The sequence below is a fragment of the Hyperolius riggenbachi genome, chromosome 11 (genome assembly GCF_040937935.1).
Source record: "Hyperolius riggenbachi isolate aHypRig1 chromosome 11, aHypRig1.pri, whole genome shotgun sequence".
Lineage (NCBI taxonomy): Eukaryota > Metazoa > Chordata > Amphibia > Anura > Hyperoliidae > Hyperolius > Hyperolius riggenbachi.
The window spans coordinates 81452057-81477992 of NC_090656.1; the positions used below are offsets into that span (position 1 = coordinate 81452057).

At 45.0% G+C, this 25936-nt stretch overlaps 1 protein-coding gene across 1 annotated transcript in view; it reads left to right on the forward strand.

Annotated features, from left to right (window-relative positions):
* The first annotated feature begins 6116 nt into the window (after nt 1–6116).
* LOC137539075 (uncharacterized) overlaps nt 6117–25936 on the forward strand; it is a 73777-nt gene continuing 53957 nt past the window's right edge. Inside the window, exons 1-3 of the mRNA XM_068261548.1 lie at nt 6117–6221; nt 16714–16910; nt 23877–24014. Coding sequence (XP_068117649.1) covers nt 6219–6221; nt 16714–16910; nt 23877–24014 — 338 coding nt within the window. The 5' untranslated portion in view covers nt 6117–6218. The remainder of the gene's footprint in view (nt 6222–16713; nt 16911–23876; nt 24015–25936) is intronic.

Genomic DNA, 25936 nt, shown 5'->3' on the forward strand with positions numbered 1-25936 from the left:
GTGATTTCAGCAAATCTGAATGTATTATTTTTAAAACTAATTAGGCCAGTGTGGATGAGGCCTAATGAGTTTTAATACTCATACAGAACCTTGTTGTCCTTGGGACTAGTGTTGGGCGAACACCTAGATGTTCGGGTTCGCGAACGTTCGCCGAACATCGCCGCGATGTTCGGGTGTTCGCGCCGAACTCCGAACATAATGGAAGTCAATGGGGACCCGAACTTTCGTGCTTTGTAAAGCTTCCTTACATGCTACATACCCCAAATTTGCAGGGTATGTGCACCTTGGGAGTGGGTACAAGAGGGAAAAAAATATTTGAAAAAGAGCTTATAGTTTTTGAGAAAATTGATTGTAAAGTTTCAAAGGAAAAACTGTCTTTTAAATGTGGAAAATGTCATGTTTCTTTGCACAGGTAACATGCTTTTTGTCGCCATGCAGTCATAAATGTAATACAGAGAAGAGGTTCCAGGAAAAGGGACCGGTAACGCTAACCCAGCACCAGCAGCAGCACACGTGATGGAACAGGAGGAGGAGGCGCAGGAGGAGAAGGCCACGCTTTTTGAGACACAACAACCCAGGCCTTGCATGAGGACAAGAAGCGTGCGGATAGCATGCTTTTTACCGCCATGCAGTCATAAATGTAATAAAGATGAGAGGTTCCATAAACAGGGACCGGCAACGCTAACCCAGCAGCAGCAGCAGCAGCACATGTGATGGAACAGGAGGAGGCGCAGGAGGAGAAGGCCACGCTTTGAGACACAACAACCCAGGCCTTGCATGAGGACAAGAAGCGTGCGGATAGCATGCTTTGTACCGTCATGCAGTCATAAATGTAATAAAGATAAGAGGTTCAATAAACAGGGACCGGGCGGCAACGCTAACCCAGCAGCAGCAGACGTGATGGAGCAGGAGGAGGCGCAGGAGGAGAAGGCCACGCTTTCAGGCGCAACTCAGGCCTTGCATGAGGACAAAAAAATGCGTGCGCAAAGCAATGCAATGAGTAGTTTTCAGGACACAATGGGCTATTCGGAGGAGCTATTCCCACCCCCACAATCTTCTACCTGTGAAAGGTCAATGGAACAGCCACAAATGTTGTGCCCGGATTCACAACCTTTTTCTGTGGAAAATGCACCTCACACTGAAATGCAAGGCGAGGCCGAGGATGAACATGACGTCAACAACTCAACATGATGCAAAATGGGGGCGGAACAGAAAGCTGCTTTCAATGTTTTGAAGGCCTTAATTGCCTCCGGTGGCCAGTTAGATGCATCATTCATCACACCCAAATCCCAGAGCAATGTGTGCAGGAATTTGAATCGCAGGAGGTGTACCGAGATCATCTGGACAAGTGACCAAGTGACAAGTGACAAAGTGACCAGTGACAAAGTGACTGACAAAGTGACAAAATGACAAAGTGACAAAATGCCAAAGTGACAAGGGACAAAATGACAAAGTGACCAGTGACATAGTGACAAGTGAGAGGTTGTTCTGGGGAGCTCTACTCCACTGCACACAGTCACATATGAGGAGAGGTCTCGTCGGGACTGCTGATCCTCCTCAGCTTGCTCAAAGCCTTGAGGGTTCCTGAAGATCCTCTGCTTGGAGTTCGCCAGGGTTCAGCTTGGTGTCGGGGTCGGCGGCGTCCTCCTCACTCCAACGTGGCAGATCTTCTGTTGAAGGAAAAAAACCAAACATTTTTTAAAGTCCAGTACCGCTTCTGAAGGACTCACCAAGAGATGCAGGAGCGCTTCAATCTAGCGCACCATCGCTCGCTGGGTGATGTCCCTCCCTACGCGCTGGAATTCTACGCTGCACATGCTAGCACGCTTTTGCGCAGTGCCCAGGCGCATTCCAGCAGCTAGCTACCAAGCTTCTGTGGATCTGATTGGGCCACCATGTTGGATCTCTGCCAAGTCCTCCAAAATTTTGAGCAATCCACGTTGCTTGTGACTGAGCAGTGACAACTCTACAGTCAGCATTACAATACCACTGCTGTGTTTACTGAAGAAATCAATGTTGAAGATGGAAACCGCTGGCATGATGCAAGTGGGGGAATCTGAAGATGAAAACGATCAGCGTGATGATACCAACATCAGGCAACCTGCCTCAGGAAACGCTGGTCCCAGCTATGACAAAGAACAGGAGGAGGAACAGCTGGAGTTGGAGCAGGAATTGGATGCCCCCACTGCCGAGGGACAGAGCGGTGCACGTTGGACTTCCACAATTTAGCGGGAATGGACAGCAGAACAGGAAGAAAGTGATGCTGGTGACGAATATGGTGCATCACAACAATCACAACGCTCACAAGAACATGAAGACAGAGGAGTCTGGCAGGATTCTCTGGCACACATGGCTCAATTCATGCTAGACTGCATTGAACGCGGCCCGCGCATTATTCACTATTCATTATTATTCATTATTCTGGACAACACCAATTACTGGGTTTATACCCAGTTTATACAAACACAATGTTAAAAAACTGATTGAAGAAAGTGTCAGACAGGTCAAAAATGGAACAATTCCAGCAGGCCCTTGAGGATGGAGACTTTAGAGAGGAGATTGACATCCTCCTCCTTCTCTAGCCAGTTGTACGCCGACAGACTGACTTCAGCAAACCCAGGAGGACCAGGAGGGCAGCAAAGAACACAAGCTGCTGCTAGTGCCCAAAAGGGAATGGTATTGGCAGTGTCCTTGGAGTGGGAACATTTTCTGACACCCATGCAGCAGCCCACAGAACAGCAATCGGGCAGTTCCACGTCCTCCAACACCAATCGCCTGGAGAAGATGGTCAAGGACTACATGTCAGATAGCGTAGCTGTGTTGAACAATCCATCTGCAGACAGACGGTGAGTGTGACAGCACAGAAGGACCATGGCAACTCACTCATAGTACCACAGTTTGATAGTGCTGCCCAGGGTCGGACTGGGACACTGGGGGCCCACCAGAGAAATTTCCACCTGGGGCCCACACATCCCATGACTGCGGTGAAAAAGGGGCGTGATCATGCACCAAAAGGTGGGCGTGGTTATGATGTATCATGGACAGGGCCAGAAGTCAGTGCTATATAAATACATAATAATAATAATATGGTAGGACATAAGACTATGACTATGATAGGATTAGATTGCGAGCTCCTATTAGGACTGCAAAGTGCTGCAGAAGGTGTCAGTGCTATATAAATACATAATAATATTATGGTAGGGCATTAGACTATGACTATGGTAGGATTAGAGTGCGAGCTCCTCTGAGGACAGTCAGTGACATGACTATGTACTCTGTACAGTGCCGCAGAAGGTGTCAGTGCTATATAAATACATAATAATATTATGGTAGGGCATTAGACTATGACTATGGTAGAATTAGAGTGTGAGCCCCTCTGAGGACAGTCAGTGACATGACTATGTACTCTGTAATGTGCTGCAGAAGGTGTCAGTGCTATATAAATACATAATAATATTATGATAGGACATTAGACTATGACTATGATAGGGTTACATTGTGAGCTCCTCTGAGGACAATCAGTGACATGACTGTACTCTGGAAAGTGCTGCAGAAGACGTCAGGGCTATATAAATAAATAATAATAATAATACTATGATAGGATAATAGCCTATAACTATGGTAGAGATTAGATTGTGAGCTCCACTGAGGACAGTTGTCTGGTGAACACAAAACTTTTGTTTAAATGCAAGGCGTAGTTTATATTATTTATTGAGAGAAAAACATAACTGATCTAATTTAAGGATCTCCTTTATGGAACTCTCTGCAATGTGCATTCATCCTAAGATCAGAGAGTTCCATAAAGGACAACCTTAAATTACATCAGTCATGCTCGTTTCTCAGTAAATTATATAACACACACTTCAGAATAAAACAAAAAAGTTTAGTGTTCAACAGCAAACTGATTTGTGGAGCATTGTAGCATACTATTGATGTGAAGTTTTGCAGCCAGCAGTGTTTGTGTGACATGCAGCCCTGCCTGGCTGTCAGGGCTCTGCATTATATCACACTCACTCAGGTATCCTGTATCATCTGATCCCAGCTGGCTGCAGAGAAGAGTTCAGCTGTACCTGGCTGGCTGGGAAAGAAATGAAACACAACTGTCCTCCAGCACAGGCACTGACATCTCCTGCAGCACATTACAGAGTACATAGTCATGTCACTGACTGTTCTCAGAGGAGCTCACACTTTAATTCTACCATAGTCATAGTCTAATGTCCTCCCATATTATTATTATTATGTATTTATATAGCACTGACATCTTCTGCAGCACTGTACAGAGTACATAGTCATGTCACTGACTGTCCTCAGAGGAGCTCACACTCTAATCCTACCATAGTCATAGTCTAATGTCCTGCCATATTATTATTATTTATTTATATAGCACTGACATCTTCTGCAACACTTTACAGAGTGCATAGTCATGTCACTGACTGTCCTCAGAGGAGCTCACAATCTAATCCTACCATAGTCATAGTCTAATGTCCTGCCATATTATTATTATGTATTTATATAGCACTGACATCTTCTGCAGCACTGTACAGAGTACTTAGTCATGTCACTGACTGTCCTCAGAGGAGCTCACAATCTAATCCTACCATAGTCATAGTCTAATGTCCTGCCATATTATTATTATTTATTTATATAGCACTGACATCTTCTGCAACACTTTACAGAGTGCATAGTCATGTCACTGACTGTCCTCAGAGGAGCTCACAATCTAATCCTACCATAGTCTATTGTCCTACCATATTATTATTATGTATTTATATAGCACTGACATCTTCTGCAGCACTGTACAGAGTACACAGTCATCTCACTGGCTGTCCTCAGAGGAGCTCACAATCTAATCCTTATGGTGTGTACAGCACTGAATAAAGGGGTTTGCAGCGTGATCCACAGGTACTGAGGCACAACAAGCAGTGCTGACAAGGTGGCACATAAGTATTAGAGATGAGTAGGGCACTGGCAGGGTGGCATATTTTGAGCAGGGTAGCATACACATACACTAAAGTGCTGGATAGGGTGCATGTAGACAGGGAATGACAGCATTTCACATATGCTTGCTGGCTGTTGTATTTATGTGAAATTCTACTGCTGCCAGGCAAGTCAATTTTATCACAGCATTATTATACATAGGGGATTAGCTCTAGGAAGTGGGAGCCTGTACCCTGCAGCAACCCAGTGGTTAATTAACTCTGCTTGGAACAAAGTATGCTGCGTGCATGCCTGCCGCCATCTCCCCCCTGCACTGCTCACAGCCCTCTCCGCACATACATTCCATCCCTGACTGCCCATGATCCTTTCCAGCACGATTTATGACCACCAGTCTGACGAGCTGTGCACAGGTTACCTGGCTCAGCTGGCTGCTGCAATGCTGCGTGCTGAATAGAGCCTGGCTGGGGAGAACACTGGGACCTTCCCTAGCATCCTGCTTCTCCTGTACTCACAACATCCGGTGCTCAGTCTCACGCTTCTCTTGAACGTCCTCTGCTGCTTCTCAATTGGACAATGGGTGTTGTGGGGGTGGGCTCTCTCCCCTGTCTCTCTGATTTTCATTGGCCAGAGGTGCTGATCCCCAAAAAGAGCCTCACTGATTGGTGGGCGGGACATAGGAGGCGTCCTAATGCTTTTTTACTACTCAGCTGCACGGGGAATCAGCCAGGCTTCAAAAGGAATCAGGCATGCGTGGAGGCAGGGCCCACTGGAGACATGGAGGCGGGGACTACCGGTACTTCGGTGGCTCAGTACGAGCCTAGTGCTGCCCAAAAAATTATATGGACCCGGGCAGTACTGGGAAGTGGGAACGCAGATTTTAGTACCTAAACACACGATACAACATGTTTTCCGGGGTCGGACTCTGAGGCACATACAGATGGTCCCGATCATCATCCTCATCATACAACTCTTCTCCTGAGTCTGACCCACCCACCACCTCTGCCACCCCAACATCCCCAGACACAGGCCACTCATCGTCCTCAACATTAACTTGGGATGCTGGCCTGAGCCCGACCTCCTCCTCCACATCAGGCCCCATCATCTCCTCAATGGCAGCCCTCAATAATCGCTCTGGCGCCGGACCGATGGACACAACGTTCTCCTCCAGGGAGGGCTGCTGCTGACCACTGGCTGCTGGGGTGGATGTTATAGCTTGCGTGGGGCGTTGGCTGTTGCTGTTGTTGGGAGTGCTGCTTACAGCGGAGGTCTCTGAGGAACTCATGGTGAGCTCATATAGTGGTTGACGTTGAGTGGAGTATTACTGATCCCAGCAATATACACACTGACTGGCAGAGTACGCAATGCTATATAGTGGTTGACGGTGAGTGAAGTACTACAGATCCCAGCAATATACACAGTGACTGGCAGTACAATGGTATGGGTGGGTGAGCAGAGTACTACAGATCCCAGCAATGCTATATAGTAATGGGGTGACTGAGTGAGCGGCAGTGTACTACTGTTCCCAGCAGACACAGAGTGGCAGTAAACACAATGCTATATAGTGTGGCTGAGCGAGCGGTGTAGTACTGTTCCCAGCAGACACAGAGTGGCAGTAAACACAATGCTATATAGTGTGGCTGAGCGAGGTACACAGAGTGGCAGTAAACACAATGCTATATAGTGTGGCTGAGCGAGCGGTGTACTACTATTCCCAGCAGACACAGAGTGGCAGTAAACAGAATGCTATATAGTGTGGCTGAGCGAGGTACACAGAGTGGCAGTAAACACAATGCTATATAGTGTGGCTGAGCAAGCAGTGTACTACTATTCCCAGCAGCGACACAATGACTGGGGGGACCCTGGCTAGCGTGGCTGGAGCGCGAACTACCCTGCCTGCCTACCCAAAGCTAAACCCACAGACAAATGGCGGAGATATGACGTGGTTCGGGTATTTATTTACCCGAACCACGTGACAGTTCGGCCAATCAGAGCGCGTTCGGGTCCGAACCACGTGACCCGTTGGGCCAATCACAGCGCTAGCCGAACGTTCGGGGAACGTTTGGCCATGCGCTCTTAGTTCGGCCATGTGGCCGAATGGTTTGGCCGAACACCATCAGGTGTTCGGCCGAACTCGAACATCACCCGAACAGGGTGATGTTCTGCAGAACCCGAACAGTGGCAAACACTGTTCACCCAACACTACTTGGGACTTGCACAACTTTATAGAGATGCATAAAAATCCAACACACTTCTGCAATGTTTGAGAGAAGCTCTCATCACAATACTCCTAAAACCAGGTAAAGACCCCAAAAACTGTGATGCGTTTCACTTGATTTCTTTAATTGAACTTAAAACCTGATATTGAGAACCTAGCTGAAATCCTTTCCAAACAAATGGAATTACATATTACAGCCCTCACCTACTCTGATCAACTCACTGAGAGATAAAAGTGAACTTCTCCCACACAGACCTTTTCTGAACTCTGGAGATCTTAACCTTCCTGGCGGTAAGCACAAGCTGAGCTCGGGCTATGCCGCCGGAAGGCACCGCTCAGGCCCCGCTGGGCCGATTTGCATAATTTTTTTTTTGCTACACGCAGCTAGCACTTTGCTAGCTGCGTGTGCAAAGCAATCGCTGCCGCTACCCGCCGATATTCGTCGCGCCACGGCCACCCCCCCAGACCCCGTGCGCTGCCTGGCCAATCAGCGCTGTGGGGTGGATCGGAGTCCCCTTTGACGTCACGACGTCGATGACGTCATCCCGCCCGTCGCCATGGCGACGGGGGAAGCCCTCCAGGAGATCCCGCTGGGGGGATGCCACTGAGCAGCGGCTAAAATAATTTTTTAAATGGCTTTGCTGCCCCCTGGCGGATTTTGATAAACCGCCAGGAGGGTTAACAAGACACATTTTTGGGAACCAAACTAGAATATATACAGGATCTTCTCAAAAAATTAGCATATTGTGATAAAGTTCATTATTCTCTGTAATGTACTAATAAACATTAGACTTTCATATATTTTAGATTCAAATACACACAACTGAAGTAGTTCAAGCCTTTTATTGTTTTAATATTGATGATTTTGGCATACAGCTCATGAAAACCCAAATTTCCTATCTCAAAAAATTAGCATATTTCATCCGACCAATAAAAGAAAAGTGTTTTTAAAACAAAAAAAGTCAACCTTCAAATAATTATGTTCAGTTATGCACTCAATACTTGGTCAGGAATCCTTTTGCAGAAATGACTGCTTCAATGCGGCGTGGCATGGGGGCAATCAGCCTGTGGCACTGCTCAGGGGTTATGGAGGCCCAGGATGCTTCGATAGCGGCCTTAAGCTCATCCAGAGTGTTGGGTCTTATATCTCTCAAATTTCTCTTCACAATATCCCACAGATTCTCTATGGGGTTCAGGTCAGGAGAGTTGGCAGGCCAATTGAGCACAATAATACCATGGTCAGTAAACCATTTACCAGTGGTTTTGGCACTGTGAGCAAGTGCCAGGTCATGCTGAAAAATGAAATCTTCATCTCCATAAAGCTTTTCAGCATATGGAAGCATGAACCCACTTTTGAACCAGAAACAGCAGCAGAAGTGCCTTACCTGGGCTACAGAGAAGCTGCACTGGACTGTTGCTCAGTGGTCCAAAGTACTTTTTTCGGATGAAAGCAACTTTTACATGTCATTCGCAAATCAAGGTGCCAGAGTCTGGAGGAAGACTGGGGAGAGGGAAATGCCAAAATGCCTGAAGTCCAGTGTCAAGTACCCACAGTCAGAGATGGTCTGGGCTGCCATGTCAGCTGCTGGTGTTGGTCCACTGTGTTTTATCAAGGGCAGGGTAAATGCAGCTAACTATCAGGAGATTTTGGAGCACTTCATGCTTCCATCTGCTGAAAAGCTTTATGGAGATGAATATTTCATTTTTCAGCACGACCTGGCACTTGCTCACAGTGCCAAAACCACTGGTAAATGGTTTACTGACCATGGTATTATTGTGCTCAATTGGTCTGTCAACTCTCCTGACCTGAACCCCATAGAGAATCTGTGGGATATTGTGAAGAGAAAGTTGAGAGACGCAAGACCCAACACTCTGGATGAGCTTAAGTCCGCTATCGAAGCATCCTGGGCCTCCATAACACCTGAGCAGTGCCACAGGCTGATTGCCTCCATGCCACGCCGCATTGAAGCAGTCATTTCTGCAAAAGAATTCCCGACCAAGTATTGAGTGCATAACTGAACATAATTATTTGAAGGTTGACTTTTTTTTGTTTTAAAAACACTTTTCTTTTATTGGTCGGATGAAATATGCTAATTTTTTGAGATAGGAAATTTGGGTTTTCATGAGGTGTATGCCAAAATCATCAATATTAAAACAATACAAGGCTTGAACTACTTCAGTTGTGTGTATTTGAATCTAAAATATATGAAAGTCTAATGTTTATCAGTACATTACAGAAAATAATGAACTTCATCACAATATGCTAATTGTTTTTAGAAGATCCTGTATGTTACAGGCAAAGTATGAAATTTAGGTATTGTATAGAATGCCTGAATCATTTCAGGCAAAGCACGGGGTGCTGTCTTTCCTAACAGAATATGATGTACTTTGTGAAAGAAATTCTATAAAATGTCTTATTTTTACAATAAATAAAGTATTTTTAAACTTAAAGGGGCACTACAGCGAAAAACTGTAAAATTTTAAATATGTACAAACATATACAAATAAGAAGTACATTTTTTCCAGAGTAAAATGAGCCATAAATTACTTTTCTCCTATGTTGCTGTCACTTACAGTAGGTTGTAGAAATCTGACAGAAGTGACAGGTTTTGGACTAGTCCATCTCTTTATGGGGGATTCTCAGGGATATACTGTATTTATTTTCAAAAGCACTTAGTGAATGGCAGTTGCTCTGTCCAACTGCCAAAAAACTGTGTAGGGGGTCGGGAAGCTGGCCAGCATCATTGTTTAAATCCTTTTTAAGGAATATCTTTATAAAGAATAAAAGCCTTGCAGAGAATTCCCTATGAAGAAATCGACTAGTCCAAAACCTGTCACTTCTGTCAGATTTCTACTGTCTACTGTAAGTGACAGCATTATAGGAGAAAAGTAATTTATGGCTCATTGTACTCTGGAAGAAACGTACTACTTAATTTTATATGTTTGCACATATTTTACATTTTTTCGCTGTAGTGCCCCCTGTAAACAGATTGTAGGTTATTCAAATGGAGAAGAAAACAAACAAACATATAAAAACTTTTTTACAGTATGGCTTAACAATCCTATATTCAATATGAGGGCTCTAGCCTAGAAGCAACAAGATACTGAGAAAGACATGCCATAGAAGTAGATGAGAACTCCACTGCACCCTCTGCTGGAAGCTTATGCGATGCACTTGAAGCTACATTATTTCAGAACGCTTTGGCAAGTTACTTCCCATTCATCATATTACAACTGTCAATCAACACCTCCAAATTTCCAGCAACTTGATGAAGAGCCTGCACATCAGTGTTACAATATTTCCACTTGACAGACGGCACTTGTGGATCTTGTTCTGCTGAGGAGAGAGCTTGTAGCACAGAAGTGCAGGTTCTTCTTCCGGGTGCTGAAACTGTATAACCAGTGCTGCTCGGATACCCCTTTTCAAAATCCGGATTGGATTCAGATCCGGATACCCAGATATCTGATCCGGGTCGGATATCAGAGTTCAAACTTTTCTGATCCGAATCGGATATCTGACCTCAGTATCCGGGAGGATTCGAATATCTGGATAGGAAAACCGGAAGTGGCCTTTAAATTGCTTTAAAAATGTTTTTTAGGGTAAATGAGGCATGTAGCAACATTAATTTTTAAAGGGAAACACTAATTGATGATGTGGGGACTTAACAGGGGCGTAACTAGGCCCCACCGGGCCCCCGTGCAGAAATTCTGAGCGCCCCCCCTAGGCCATTTTGGGGGGCTGGCGGGGTCGCAGCATGAGGGGAAAGCCATGGCCACACTCAGTGGGGAGAGGGGACATTCCCCCCCCCCTCACCTCGGGGCTCTCCCCTCTACGCAACTTCCTGTATAAAATAGGAAGTCGCGTCAAAGACTAGAGAGAGGAACGCACGCTGGAGCGCACGGAAGGTATGTAGCTGTTGCTGGCCACACACTGTCCGCCGCTGCCCAGACAGTAATTTAAGCTGGAGGGGAGAGCTTCGAGGTGAGGGAGGGGGGGAATGTCTCCCCCTCCCCACTGAGTGTGGCCATGGCTTTCCCCTCATACTGCGACCCCTCCAGCCCCCCCAAAACGGCCCCAAGCGGGAGCAGGGGCTGTAGGCCCTATTGATACGCCCGTGGGACTTAATATCCCCCCCCCCCCCCCCCAAACAAAAAAAAATGGCTGTCAATTAACATCAGGACTAGGTTTCAGACAGCGGTCCTGCAGCCCACATTGTGTCCAAAGTCCAACCGCACAACTGGGACATGGCAGTTTTCAGCCCAGACACCTCCAAAAAATTACGCAGCAATTGTGTTTTGGGTTTAATATAGGTGGTATCAGCACAGCAGCAGTGGCCTGTGGCACCCTGGTGGTGGGAGCAGCAAAGGCAGCAGGAGCAGGGCAATGCAGCCTCAGCAGGTGTAACGTCTGTCAGGAGCATGCCGGACATGGCACTTGGCAGTGGCACATGGCACTTTGCACTTGGCACGTGGCACTTTGCACGTGCCACATGCCACCGGCCACGTGCAAAGTGCCACATGCCAAGTGCAAAGTGCCACATGCCAAGTGCAAAGTGCCACGTGCAAAGTGCCACATGCCAAGTGCCATGTGCCAAGTGCCACATGCAAAGTGCCAAGTGCCACATGCAAAGTGCCATGTGTCAAGTGCCACGTTACACGTGCCATGGGCCACGTGCCGAATGACAGTCAGACAGCAGAGGAGAAGACACTAACTGTCACACTGGCACTGCTCAGCAGCACAGCAGTTCTGTAGTAAGTTAACACAGTAGTACTACTACTCTAACAACTACTAGCACTGACTGCAGTACTACAGTACTAACTACACAATAATACAGTAATCCTATTCCCTAATCCCTAACCTAACCTATACTGTAGCTAGCTAAGGCTAATAGCTGGCCAGCAGGCAGCAGCTGGCCTGGTGGTCTGTGCACAGGCTCGGCACACACACAGACACATAGCAGCTGCCTGCAACAGCCCTGCAGCACACACTCTGACTGTCACACAATGAAATAAAGCTAATTAACAAAACAACAATATTGTAGTGATAGTGAAGAAGTTAATCACTGAATAGCTTTAGATTTATCACTGTGTACAGCACTTGCTAGGCCAGCAGCACTGGAGCATGTCTCTCAGTGAACATTCACAAGCAAGGATGAGATTTCTCATCATGCTAGCCCTCCTTATTATACAGGGGGGCCTGGCCAGGGTTTCTTTCTGTGACTGGGTGCCAGGGCTTAAGCTGGGAGCCCTCTGATTAGCTCAATGAGGTTAGGTGGGGCTGGCCAGGGTTCCCCTCTGTGATTGGTTGCTAGGGCTTTTGCTGGGAGCCCTCTGATTGGCTCAATGACATCCTGGACGTCATCTACTTAGTTACAGTATCTCAAGATTTGGATATCCGCCGGACATCCGTGGGTATCCGCATTGCCAGCCAACTATCCACAGATAGCTATCCGGATTTGAGCCCAGGTATCTGGAATCCGAACGGAAAGCTGACAAAAGGTCGGATATCCGGGTTACCCGGATATCCGGAATCTGGATGAGCAGCACTGTGTATAACAGCCTTCCACCCTGTGACTTCAGACCCAATGATGAGTCCACACAAAGTCCATATGTGTTGCATGAGATCTGTTATTACATTTGCTATGTGATGCACGCAGGTGTCATTGCTCCAAAAGGTGGATTCACAGTCCTGCCTGAGACACTTTATGCCACAGCCAGAATGAAAGTGCTCATTGCACAAATCCTGTCTGAAAGCATTTGTTTGCCGGGTCTATTGCTAGGAATACACTGAGATTTTTCAGCAGATTTACTGTCTGATCGTTTTTTCTGATCGATTTTCATCCAGTTCTATGAGAAATAGATTAGAAAAACGAGCGAAAATCAGATCGGACATGTCGGAAATTATCTATCGAACCATCTATCTGCCAAAAAATCTCATGGTGTATTCCCAGCTTATGACTGGATGGGAGACCTTTTATGGATCTGGGATCCTGTTAAGTTGTCCAGGTTGCCTGAGTTGTGGCTAAGTTACTATTGATGTTCTTTAGGAGGAGTGTGGGGTATACTTGATTGCTGGAGGTGGAAAGGAGATGGGGTTGAAGAAAATGGCCTGGAAAAAAAATCGTGGCCACCCACTAAACAGTTCATCTTTTCTCATTATATTCTCTACCTGGATTGCTTTTAGGCTCTATTTACATTTAATGCGTTGTGTTGAGTTGCATCGCGTCCCATTTTGGCAATGGGATGCGACGAGACAAAACTTAACACAACTCAACGCAACGAATTAAGTGTAAATAGGGCCTTAGGCATTCTAAAAATGTAGGTAAAGTGCTAAATATGAAGCAGTCCATAATAAAGACACAAAATCCAGGCTTTTCTTCTCAAGTGAGGAAACATAAAAAAAGGTGAGACTGCAGTGCATCATCTGATCAGCAGAAAAAAATAGTTGGCTGTAGCTTACCTTCCCTGCAGGACTTTTCCGATAGTAGGTGCAGAAGGAGAGCAACCAAGATTGCTTCTGACCTCTCTCATCCTGCTCACTCCATCTTACAACTTATGTCTTCAGGAGTGAGATACCGTTCAGTGGCATCAAAAACTTCCAGGCATAGAAACAGCTTTTTACCTCAGGTGGTAGCCATGCTCAATGAGGAACCACTCTAAAACTGCTAGGACTGGAAAGCATTACAGTACAGTACAGTACTGAAAATGAACACCCTTCTTATTACCAACTAGCAGACTCAAGCCCGTTTAAAAACGGGCTCTAGGGTCTGTTTTTCACCGCCGCCGCCGCCCTCCGCATGTTACTGCCTATGCACGCGCACACAACCGCCGCGTGCACACCCGCCGCACACTCGTCCGCCCGCTCACACACCCGCCCCACACTCGTCCGCCCGCTCACACACCCGCCCATCTCCCTGGCCCCGTCCTCCTGTCTCTGTAAGGCTGGGTCCGTGCTGCGCCTATGCGCAGTAGCAAAAAGCAAGGACCAAGCTACACAGGGACAGCGTGACACAGGGACACATGGGTTTTATTATAGAGGATTGAACTTATATATTGTCCTTCACTTGTAAAATCTACACTGTGTGTCCTTGTATCGTTTTGTCTGCTTCCGTCAAATTCCTTGTATGTAAAATTATTTGGCTAAATAAAATTAATTCTGATTCTGATTACGTAAGGTAAAATGGAGGTGCTAAAAGGGTGTGTGGCCAATCAAAGAGGAAAATAAATTAAAAGGGAACCTGAAGTGAGAGTAATATGGAGGCTGCCATATTTATTTTCTCTTAAACAATGCCAGTCGCCTGGCTGTCCCTCTAATCCTGTGTCTCTAATATTGGGTAAACACGATGCAATTTCCCACCCAATCGACCGATATATATACAGGTATATTCATAAATATACAGTATTTTGTTTACACTATGTACTTTGGTGGGTGAACCTAAGGCCTCCTTTCCACGGACAGTTTATAGGCAGTGAAATGCCTCTCAAACTCTCACAACTGCTTGCTGATGCCTGGTAACTGACTGATGCCTGGTAACTGCTCACTGCTGCCTGGTAACTGCTCACTGCTGCCTGGTAATTGCTTGCTGAGCACACAGTTCAACTGTCCGTGGAAAAGAGGCCTAAAGGAGAAAACTCTCAGAAACCGCCCATACACTTTCAGGCCTCCATTCCACGGACTGCTGATAGGCAGTGAAATGCCTCTCAAACTCTCTCAACTGCTCAGTGCTGCCTAGTAACTGCTCGCTGCTGCCTGGTAACTGCTCGCTGCTGCCTGGAAACTGCTTGCGGAGCACACAGCTCAACAGTTCGTGGAAAGGAGGCCTACTGTCAATGTGATGGAGCTGCAACTGTGTAATCGAAGTAAAGATAATACATGGCAGGGATGTAACTAGATGGGAGCCCAGTAGTTGGAGCCTAGAGCTCGGGGGGGGGGGGGGGGGCGTGTAAGCGGGAGGCCGGGTTTGCAGCATGTGAGTGGGCGTTCGGGTGTGAGCAGGCGTTCGGGTGTGCGGCATGTGAGCAGGCGGCTGGGTGTGCGGCATGTGAGCAAGCGGCCGGACACACGTGCGGCGGACACACGCACAGCGGTTGGTGAGCGCGTGCTCGGCGAGAAACACAGACCGTTTTTAAATGGGCTTAGGTTTGCTAGCCCTATACAATAAAACCTAACTGTCCTTGCGCTATCCACTTTCCCTGCCTGTCCATCCGTGGGTTTTCTGTACTGCACATGTGCGCAGTACAGACAGCCGTTGGGACGGGAGGTCAGGCCAGAGAGCAGGGCGGCTGGGTGCGCGTACGTGGCGGGCGGCCGGGTGTGCGTGCGCGCTTGGGGTGGCCGAGCCTGCGCGCACTGACTGGCAGCGCTTATTTCACTACCTAGAGCCCGTTTTTAAACGGGCTTAGGTAGCCTAGTATAAACATATTAATATTTTAAAAAAATTCAGTCCTGTCATGTAGTTTATCTTTTTGTAATAACAGTTTGAACTGTTTACACTGTATTGGCTTCCTCATTTGATTTGAGGTGTATGTGGCGAACATTAATCATCAAAAGAGGTTAATTACAATCTGTTATTTTCTTTTTATAGTGGGAAATTAAGTGTCATTGCAAAGGTCACAGGTCACTCAGCTGTCAGATGTGGAATATACAGTATATAAGACATATGTAGCCGGGACAGGCTCACATGCATAGTGTACAGAGATGGCAAGACAGGCAGTGCTGATTCTGTGCCTGTCTCTTATCACGGCTGTGCTGGGATCCCACATGCAGGGTGGGACTATGTACTTCAGGGCTGTGGAGAAGCTTTCAGATGGCTGGGTGGTAAGAGTTTATGATTTCTAGACTTATTTTGATGGCACTCTTCCTAAATGTATGCCACCTTGTTATTACTAACTGTGCAGTAATCCTGATTCCTAGGAACAAGCCATACCACCTGCACAGGAATCAGGAGCATCCAGGTAGTATTGGTGTTTGGCATCAGAGTAGAGTCAATTTTGCCACAAATATTGGCCATTCAGTTCAGTTTGGTCAAAATCCGAATAATATCAATCTGTGTGGGAGGTTGATGGGCTTCCTACTGCTACTCTGATAAGGCATGTTAACTTTGATAAGGTGTGATATTTAAGTTATCACGGTTTAGTGAACCAAGCCCATTATGTGTTATGGAAACAATGCATATAATCTCTATTGAATAAATGGTCATTTTTGTAGATTTATAGACTTCTTAGATTATTTTAAAAGGGTTGTTCTTAATGCCTTTCTCAATCTCAACTGATCTATTTTGTCAATGCTGCAATAAAACTTTTTGTTAACCTTAGGGCCAGTTCACATTGTTTACTGCTGGGACCCTTCGCCTCCTGCATTGAGATGAATGGGAGCGTTCTTAATGCATTTACTATTGATTATTTACTACTGAACTGCCATTCCGTTAACCCGCAGCTGATTAATTCGCTAGCAGCTACAGATATGAGTTTGAGGAGAATATTATGTCTATAAATATTGGTTACATGCCAGAATATAATCTGTTTTGTTTTTTTTCATTTTATCATATTCTGTCTTTCAGGTTGACTTCAAATACAAAGCAGGTTTCATTGATGGCAATTATTATTTTTACTGGAACTGCTACTCTGGGGATTGTGGGAGTCAGACAGAGAGCCTTGTGCAGCCTGTAGAAAACAAAACCACTTATCCCAGCCGCTGGTACCAAAGTGAAGGTTATATGAAAAGACGTGTATACAGCGACAAACCGTTCACACTAGTGTAAGATGTCGACTATCAGTTCAGAAATTCAGATTATCACCCATGTACTAACTCATTGAACTTAATTCACTAAGCATTACCGCATTCAGTTATGCACAAAATAGCGGATTTTACCGAACATGTTGTCAAAGTTCAATTCACTAAACCTATTACCTCACTGAAAAGTAAAATTACCGAGCAGTGAGGTAAATTACCCACTTGTGCAGTAAATACCTCAAGAAATTGAAATTCACAAAGGTTAGAGCATTTGATAAATAAAGAAAAAGTGTTCGGTGTTTATCTTCAGCTCTGAGCTGTTGGTAGCTAACAATCAGACATGCGGTGTAATGCTTGGAATACACCATGAGTATTTTTCAGCAGACAAATGGCTCAATAGCTAATTTCCATCAGGTCCGATTTGATTTCGATCGTTTTTCTGAACTATTTTTTTCATAGAAGTGAATGGAAATCAATCAAAAAACGATCGGAAAATCTGCTGAAAAAGCTCAGTGTGTATTCCCAACCTGCTCCACCATCTGTTGTGCTCCACTGACTCACTATATAAGCCGAGGTGGTAACATTTCAGCACGTTTTTGTGCTGAAAAATTAGGCTTATATGAAGGTATATACAGTATGTATTTTTCTACTGAAAATGTGTTTGATTGACTCTAAACTTTATTCCCATCCTTTCAATGAATACATTTCTTATTTTCAAATGTTAATAGGAAGGGAAGGAAAACGAACCAGGATAGAAAGTTATATACAACATATATTTCTTATGCTATCTTTATGGTATGAGTGACTATGGGTGTACCAAGGGTGTGATTAGGGGTGTGGCAGGGACATGGCTTAAGTGTCCCTCTTACTCATCTCAAAAAGTTGGGGGGTATGCAGTGTAATGTTACTGACAGTAGCAGACAGCCAATGGGAAGAGACTCACCTGCCCCCCACATACGCTGTCCTTATTGTCCCCCTCTGACCCTCGGGTGCACTCATATGAGAGACCCAGTCTACGGCTTAGCATCACCCAGACATGGCACCACTGGCTCACAGTGCTCCTGCTGGCCTGCGCTTTAGACACAGCCCATTGGGCAGACACAGCCTTGTCTCTTGTAGCAATTCAGGCAGCACTGAGCTGCATGGCAGCAAGAGAGGAGGAAGACCAGCACAATTATCGAAAGCCTTACACCTTCAGCAAAAAGTTAGGTGGGTGAATTGATGCCATTGTTGATATTATATTTCAGTTTAAAGGTGCCCATTAACAGTACAGTTATTTCATCAGATGCAATCTTTGCATGCACTTTTCACGATTTTAAGTAATTGGTAAATAATTATCGATTGTTCTCATAAACAAGTACTAGAGAACAGAGACGCCAGCAGGATAAAAAATCTCTAAAAACTTTAAAAATGCTTGGGAGGCAGTGGTGGACATGATAACAGACATGATAACTGTCAGTTCAAACAAACAAATTAATTTATTGCATTTTCCCCAAAAGATGCAATGCCTTTCGCAGGCACAGCAACGCTTCATCAGGCAATAAATAGAGGACAAACAGTAGCTTGTAGGTAACATGAAAAGTGCCTCCATCGCTACGGTTTGTCCCCAATTTATTGCCTGATGAAGCGGTCTGTGCCTTGCGAAACGTGTCGCATCTTTTGGGGAAAATACAATAAATGAATTTAATCTAATCTCCTCACCTGCATGTACAGTGGTTGCCTGGAAAGTAACCCTTGTTTGTGAGTATCTCATTCTCACACTTTCACTCAACGTATTTCAATACATACTACACTATATTGGGCTCTCTGTGTTCTCGTTTTTATGTTCTCGTAAACAGGCTTATTAGGGCATTTTCTCTCTTCCAATTACATAGCAAAATACAAGTTTTTGGATCGGTCAAAATTTCTATTCCAATTGACCATAGTATAGTTTTAAACATCGATTTTAGCTACACACTGCACAGTTTTCTGTATAATTCAATTGTTAAAAAGTGCATCAAGAGATCGTACCAGATAAAGAAAATGTTAATGGGCACCTTAAACGTTTCTGCATACTTTACTTTGGTGCTGTTTTCTGGTCACTTGATTTCCCTTGGGAGCTTTCATTACTCATTCATTAGTGTAGCTAAATGACCCCAAACACCAGTGCAAATATTACAATGCCTCACCCGCTTCCAGTATAGTCATGCTCTGCAAAATTACAAAGAAAAACCCAAGGGCAGCTTCGTGTACATGGTACAAAAAGGTTTTTATTGTGAGCGGCTTAAATCAAAAAGTTTAAAAACACCCATAAAAAAATATACCAGCACAACATGAGCACAGTATTCTATAACCCACATTAGGCGAACACGGTGTAGGGCTTGCCCGATTGCCCAGCCAAAGGCCTATGCAATTCTGGTCGACCACCGTTTGTCAACCCCTGTTCGTGGGTCCACAGCTGGCACACACCACAGGCCTGTATCACTTACTCATACTCTGCAGTCCTGTTGTTATATGAACTACACCTGCCGGCAGTGTAATTATATAAAAAAATCTGTGTACCAATTGATGGTCCAACAAACACTCCCAGAGCTTAATGGATGGGATGAAGCTCTTTAAATACTGCCTCTTCGGTATAGCAGCACACCTAAGTACTGCAACACAGTGGCGTACCTACCATAAGGCTGCAGGTGCTCACAGCACCGGGTGCAGCCATGGCTAGGGGTGCCGCTGTGGTGCTCAGTCACTGTGTTCTTCCACCAGGGACCCTTTTTCATAGTTTGGGCAACATTCAGGAAAATAGCAGCAGGCAGTGCATGGGACTGTACTACTTCCTGCACTAGATGTAGCACCCCTCCCCCTTCCTGTCCCGTGGGCAATGTGTCTTCTCGCTCGCTAGCCACAGCCTGCAGTGAGTGAATGTGCAGAGCAGCAGGGTGAGTAGAGAGAATGATTGCTGTGCTGCAGCTGGGACATTAGCAGGGAGAAGTGACATGATGTGTTTAGTGCTTCAGAAGTTGCCTGTCATTAGTAGCCATATGCACTGGCTGCTGTAATACCAGAGTGCCCTGGACTATTGATTATTTATCCTGATCAGAGAAATTGATCAATAATGCAGGGCAGTCTGCTGTTGCAGAAGCCAGTGGCACTGACATCTTCTGCAGCACTGCATAGAGTACAGAGTTTCATAACGGTTAGCTCTGTCCACATCCTGACCACTCCTTTTCCCCAAAAATCTCCCAAAATTTGCAGCGACACGCTCGGCGCCCCAATCAGTCAACCCTCCCATCCAAAAAATTGGTTGTTTTTGGGGGGTGTCTGTAAATAATCAGTACCAGGTGTCAAACTCCCTAGGTACGCCACTGCTGCAACACAAAATACCCACTCTACCAAATTTGCCGCTTGTCCATTTTTCAGGTGACTTAGCAGCTGATCGACCATCCGATTCGATTAATATAATCAAACAGGATGCAAATAGGTGCCGCCAAGGGCATGCCTGATCGAAGATGCGACTGATTTCTGGCTAAAATTGGTTGAATGAAACGGTCTGACATGCCACAAAATGTAGGGCCGACTTGCTCAATCGGGTGTGCGGCAGATGCGTTGGTTCAAGGCCGATTCCGGATTGATTTTAGCATGAAATTGATCAGGAATCAGCCTTCTGCTAGGGGCTGAAAGAAGCCCCATGTGAGTAAAATCTGTTTAATATTTGTTGCATCTGAAGTTTAAGGGCTACTGGTAGTTGATCAGGATGCTGTGGTAGCTGGCAGCAAGATACTGCACTGAACACGCAGAACACAGGCCTAACGAACGCTATCACTGTCTGTCAGCAGCATAGCTCTCTCCCTACACTCATTCAAACAGCATACAGGCAGAGTGCAGAATGGCTGCCATGCTGGCTTTTTATTGGGGGCTGTAATTCCAGTAGGGAGGGATAGCTGATTGGCTGCTTTGTGCCTGCTGACTCTAGGGTGAGGGGTCAAATTTTGGCTCCAAGCTAATGTATAGGGGGCGAGTTGAATGCGCCATGTGTTCGCCTGCCGATGCAAACATGCGTTGTTCTCCAGGAGCTGTCCACCAGCGAAAAGTTCAGACCATCTCTATAGACAAGTGCTCGCAAAACTTTATTTTTAATAACTTAACCCTTAGGCCCCATACACACATCAGACCATAGTCTTTTGAAAATGAAAGATCACAGACCAATCTTACCACCCTTCATGTAGTATGAGAGCCATACTCTACAGAGTCTTTTCTATGGAGCTGAACTCCACATCAGAGAAAAATCTTTGCAAGTCGCTGCACACACAGATGCTGTACAGACACAAAAGATCAGTATCTGCAAAAGATCTGTTCCTGCCAAAAATCCATTCCTGCAAATTGCAATGATAGTCTATGAGATCTGCAGATCATCATACACACATGATTTAACGGACATTCATCTGCAGATCAGATCCACCAGGATGGATTTTCAGATCTGCAGATGATTGCTTGATCTGCAGATGAATGTCAGTTAAATCATGTGTGTATGATGATCTGCAGATCTCATAGACTATCAGTGCAATTTGCAGGAATGGATTTTTGGCAGGAACAGATCTTTTGCAGATACTGATCTTTTGTGTCTGTACAGCATCTGTGTGTGCAGCATCTAGCAAAGATTTTTTTTCTGATGTGGAGTTCAGCTCCATAGAATAGACTGTGTAGGTATGGCTCTCATACTACATGGAATGGGAAAAGATTGGTCTGTGATCTTTCATTTTCCAAAGACTATAGTCTGATGTGTGTATGAGCCTTTAGACTGCCGCCAACGTCTATAGGTGTTCTGTATTTTCACATCCATATGCCATGGATATCTAAAAGCTTTTCTAACCATTTCAGCCGCCCGGACGTGATCCTCACGCCCAAGCGGCTGCTCTGCTGCGGTGCCGCGCTTCGGCGCGCCCCCGTGCTGTCCCCCGGTAGCCCTGGAATCAGTGAAAGGGAACATGGTTCCCAATCACCTATCCATGTCCCCAGCAGAAAAACCGAAGCTCTCTGCAAAAAAAAGTTTCCCCGTCCTCCTTGTGCTTCCGGTGATCAAGAAGCACAAGGAGAAAAAAATAAACGCAAGGTGGCTATCTTGTAGCCAAATAGTAAAACTACATCTACATACACTTTACATTAAAATTTACGCATATAATAACATTAAAAATTAACTGTTTATTTCCCACAACAAAATATTATCCAAATTAAATTTTTAATGGAAAAAAAATTACAATTAAAAACAAAACAAAAACAAAACATAAAACGTTACCTAAGGGTCTGAACTTTTTAAATATGCATGTGAATGGGGGTATACTATGAACATTTTTTAAATTATAAGCTTGTAAATAGTGATGGACGCCAAACGGAAAAAATGCACCTTTATTTCCAAATAAAATATTGGCGCCATACATTGTGATAGGGACAAAATTTAAATGGTTTCATAACCAAGACAAACGGGCAAATAAAATACATAGGTTTTAATTATGGTAGTGTAGATTATTTTAAAGCTATAATGGACAAAACCTGAGAAATAATGAATTGTTTCAATTTTTTTCTTATTAATCCTGTCAAATGCATTTATAAAAAAAGAATTCTTAGCAAAATGTATCACCCAAAGAAAGCCTAATTAGTGGCAGAAAAAACAAGATATAGATCAATAAATTGTGTTAAGTAGTGATAAAGTTATTAGCGAATAAATGGGAGGTGAAAATTGCTCTGATGCATAAGGTGAAAAATCCCCATGGGCTGAAATGGTTAATACAGTGGATATCTATAGGTATTTTTGTGTCCCTATATTGCCATGGACACCTAAAAGTCGTGTAGTACAAAGTTTTGTCTCAGTGCCAAATTTCTACTTTACTCAAAATAAGTTAATATTTCTAAGTTAATATTCAGGAATATGCAAATGTTACTGTTAATCTACGTAACCTGAATATGGACTGATGAAATGCTTTTCGGCATTGGGTGGAATGGTTAGGGTTAGGCATGGGGGTGGAGTGGCTAGGATTAGGCATGGGGGTGGAGTGGTTAGGGTTAGGCATGAGGGTGGAGTGGTTAGGGTTAGGTATGGGGGTAGTTTAGGGTTAGGCAGCAGGGGTGGAGTGATTAAAGAGAACCCGAGGTGTGTTTAAAGAATGTTATCTGCATACAGAGGCTGGATCTGCCTATACAGCCCAGCCTCTGTTGCTATCCCAAACCCCACTAAGGTCCCCCTGCACTCTGCAATCCCTCATAAATCACAGCCGTGCTGTGAGGCTGTGTTTACATCTGTAGTGTCAGTCTCAGCTGCTCCCCCGCCTCCTGCATAGCTCCGGTCCCTGCCCCTGTCCCTTCCCTCCAATCAGCAGGGAGGGAAGGGATGCAGGCGGGGACTGGAGTTCTGCAGGAGGCGGGGAGAGCAGCAGACTGACACTATAGAGATAAACACAGCCCGCTCTGACAAGCTGTTTGTCAGCAGCGTGGCTGTGATTTATGAGGGATTGCAGAGTGCAGGGGGACCTTAGGGGGGTTTGGGATAGCAACAGAGGCTGGGCTGTATAGGCAGATCCAGCCTCTGTATGCAGATAATTTCTTCAAACCCACCTCGGGTTCTCTTTAAGGTTATGCACCAGGGGAGTCTTAGGGTTAGGCTGGTCACGGAGATCGCGTCTCCTCCACTTCCTAGTTAATTTACAGCTGTCCTGCAGCGTGTAGCTTTTGTAAAAATAGCTGGCAGTCTAATAATTGCACAACCTTACCACCACCTCAAATTATAACAATAACACTTCTATAGCGCTTTTCTCCCATAGGGCTCAAATTCATCAGTCTATATCCATCTGTCATTGGCCCTTTGAGTAAGGTTCAGTTTTTGTGTATTATAAGGAATATATTACACCTCTGCACATTTAGGTAAAAATGTTGTATTCTGATATTTGATGAGCAAAATATATTAGCAGTTGATTATACTGATGCTTCATAAGATTACACAGATACTTCATGTTTCATAAACAGGGATGACAGCTGCTGCTGGGTAAATACTGTTAACTTTGCCCCGGGATGGCTACTTTCAACTACAGTGGATTTAGGAGTCAGATCCGATACTCATAAACCCAACACCTCTCCTGTGACTACCATCATTCCAATTCTCAGGTACAGTTACAGTAATTGTCATTCCAACAATGAGTAGATAACTAGGGTACATAAAAAGCTCAATGTATTTGGAGTTTGAACATGTGTGTCAGTGTGTTACTATCTGCTAAATTATTCAGAACTACATGGGATAAGTGAGAGTGCAGGAAAGAATTGTACCTCATTGTTACTCGACTATAAGTCTAGAAATTTAAGTCTGACTCACTAAATAAAAGTGTAGGTGTCAATTACACGAGTCAGACCCAAAGGGGGGCCCACCTTCCTCTCAACCTTTGCAGAGTGAGCCCCAGCAGCCAGCACGCTTTATAACCCACCTTCCACTGTCACCTTTTGCTTGCAAAACACTATTCTGTATAGATTGCTTTTGATATGAAAAGGTTTTGGAGGCATTCATTGCTTGTGAGACACTGACATTTGTACCAACCAATGGCTGCAATACTGAGCACACTGAGTAATGTGTGCACTGTTAGTGACATTCTCATTTGCACCAATTGCCCAATGGTAAGTGACACTTTCTTAATAAAGGCAATGCCAAGAAAATACAGGTCTTTAAGTCCCAAGGGGGGGGGGGGGGGGGGGGATACTGGGCTGCAGTGCTTGCTTACTAAGAGGAGGAGTGGATAATGCCTGTACTCAGTGACCTGGGGGAATCGTTGGCTGCAATACTTTATGCAGTGCAGTCATTAAACCCTCCTGGTTCCCAAGTGCAGTTAATAACTTTGCTGGGTAGACTTATCCTTGGGTCAATACAAAAAATCCAGCTAAAGGGGATCAAATATTGGAGTCAATTCATACAAGGTAATCTCCATATTTCTCTATGGCTGAAATAATTTTACTGGTTAGCAGAGTGCTGACCTGGAAGCTGTTACGAGGTCATCACCGTTTTTAAAATGTAGAACAGAGAATTCCATCGATCACAGTAGACAAACAGGATGTGGAAGAGGAGAAATAGAATGATACGCAGACTACGCTGGAGGTAAGTATGATGTGTGTATGTTTATTTTGACTTTCATTTTTCAGTTCACGTTTGCTTTAACCTCCTTAGCGGTAACCCAGAGTCAGGCTCGGGGCGGAAATCTGCAGTTCAGAGCAGTAATCCCGAGGTGGATCCATCGGAGGTGTGGAACGTGCAGGGCTGCCGCAGATCTATCAAGCGGTATAAATCTGAAAGCTTGTGAAAAAATTGCACTGCTTTTGGAAAAAAAAATTGGAAATAAACATACCGCCAGCGAGGTTAAGGCTCATACATGAACTAAAAGAAACTCACTGACCAGAAAATTCATTATATTAGGTGTGTCTTACTAGTACTGAATATGACCCTTTTTGCCATCAGAACTACCTTCATGGCATTAGTCAGAGATTTCTGGTCCATATTGACATGGTGGCATCATGCAGTTGGCTCCCTCCACATCATGTTACGGCCACGTCCATTTTTCGGCACGGTGCCTGGCGCTCCCTTGGGGGGGGTGGGGGGGGATTATGTACTGCTTGGGGCCACCAAAAACTTAGCAGCACCCTTGCTTAGCAAAAGCAGAAATACTGTCAGGGGCGTAGCAATAGTCATAGCACCATAGCAACTTCTATGGGGCCCCGGAGATGAGGGGGCCCACGTGTTACTTTATGTGTTCAGTATTAACTTTGCTTTGTTTCTCTAGGAATAAGTGGAAAGGCTGCTGCACTCACGTTTAACACATGTGGGAGCCGGGAAATAGAAGCCAAACTTCAAGAATCCAGGAAAAATCCTGCTGCACCAGATGGTGGGATATTGTCACAAAACATTAGTAATCCATCATCAAAGTAGCATACAAAAGCTCACGCGTATCGGAGCAACGGCTCCTTAATCATATCTTAAGGAGCCATTGTTCCGATACGTGTGAGCTTTTGTATGCTACTTTGATGATGGATTACTAAGAAAGTTTTTT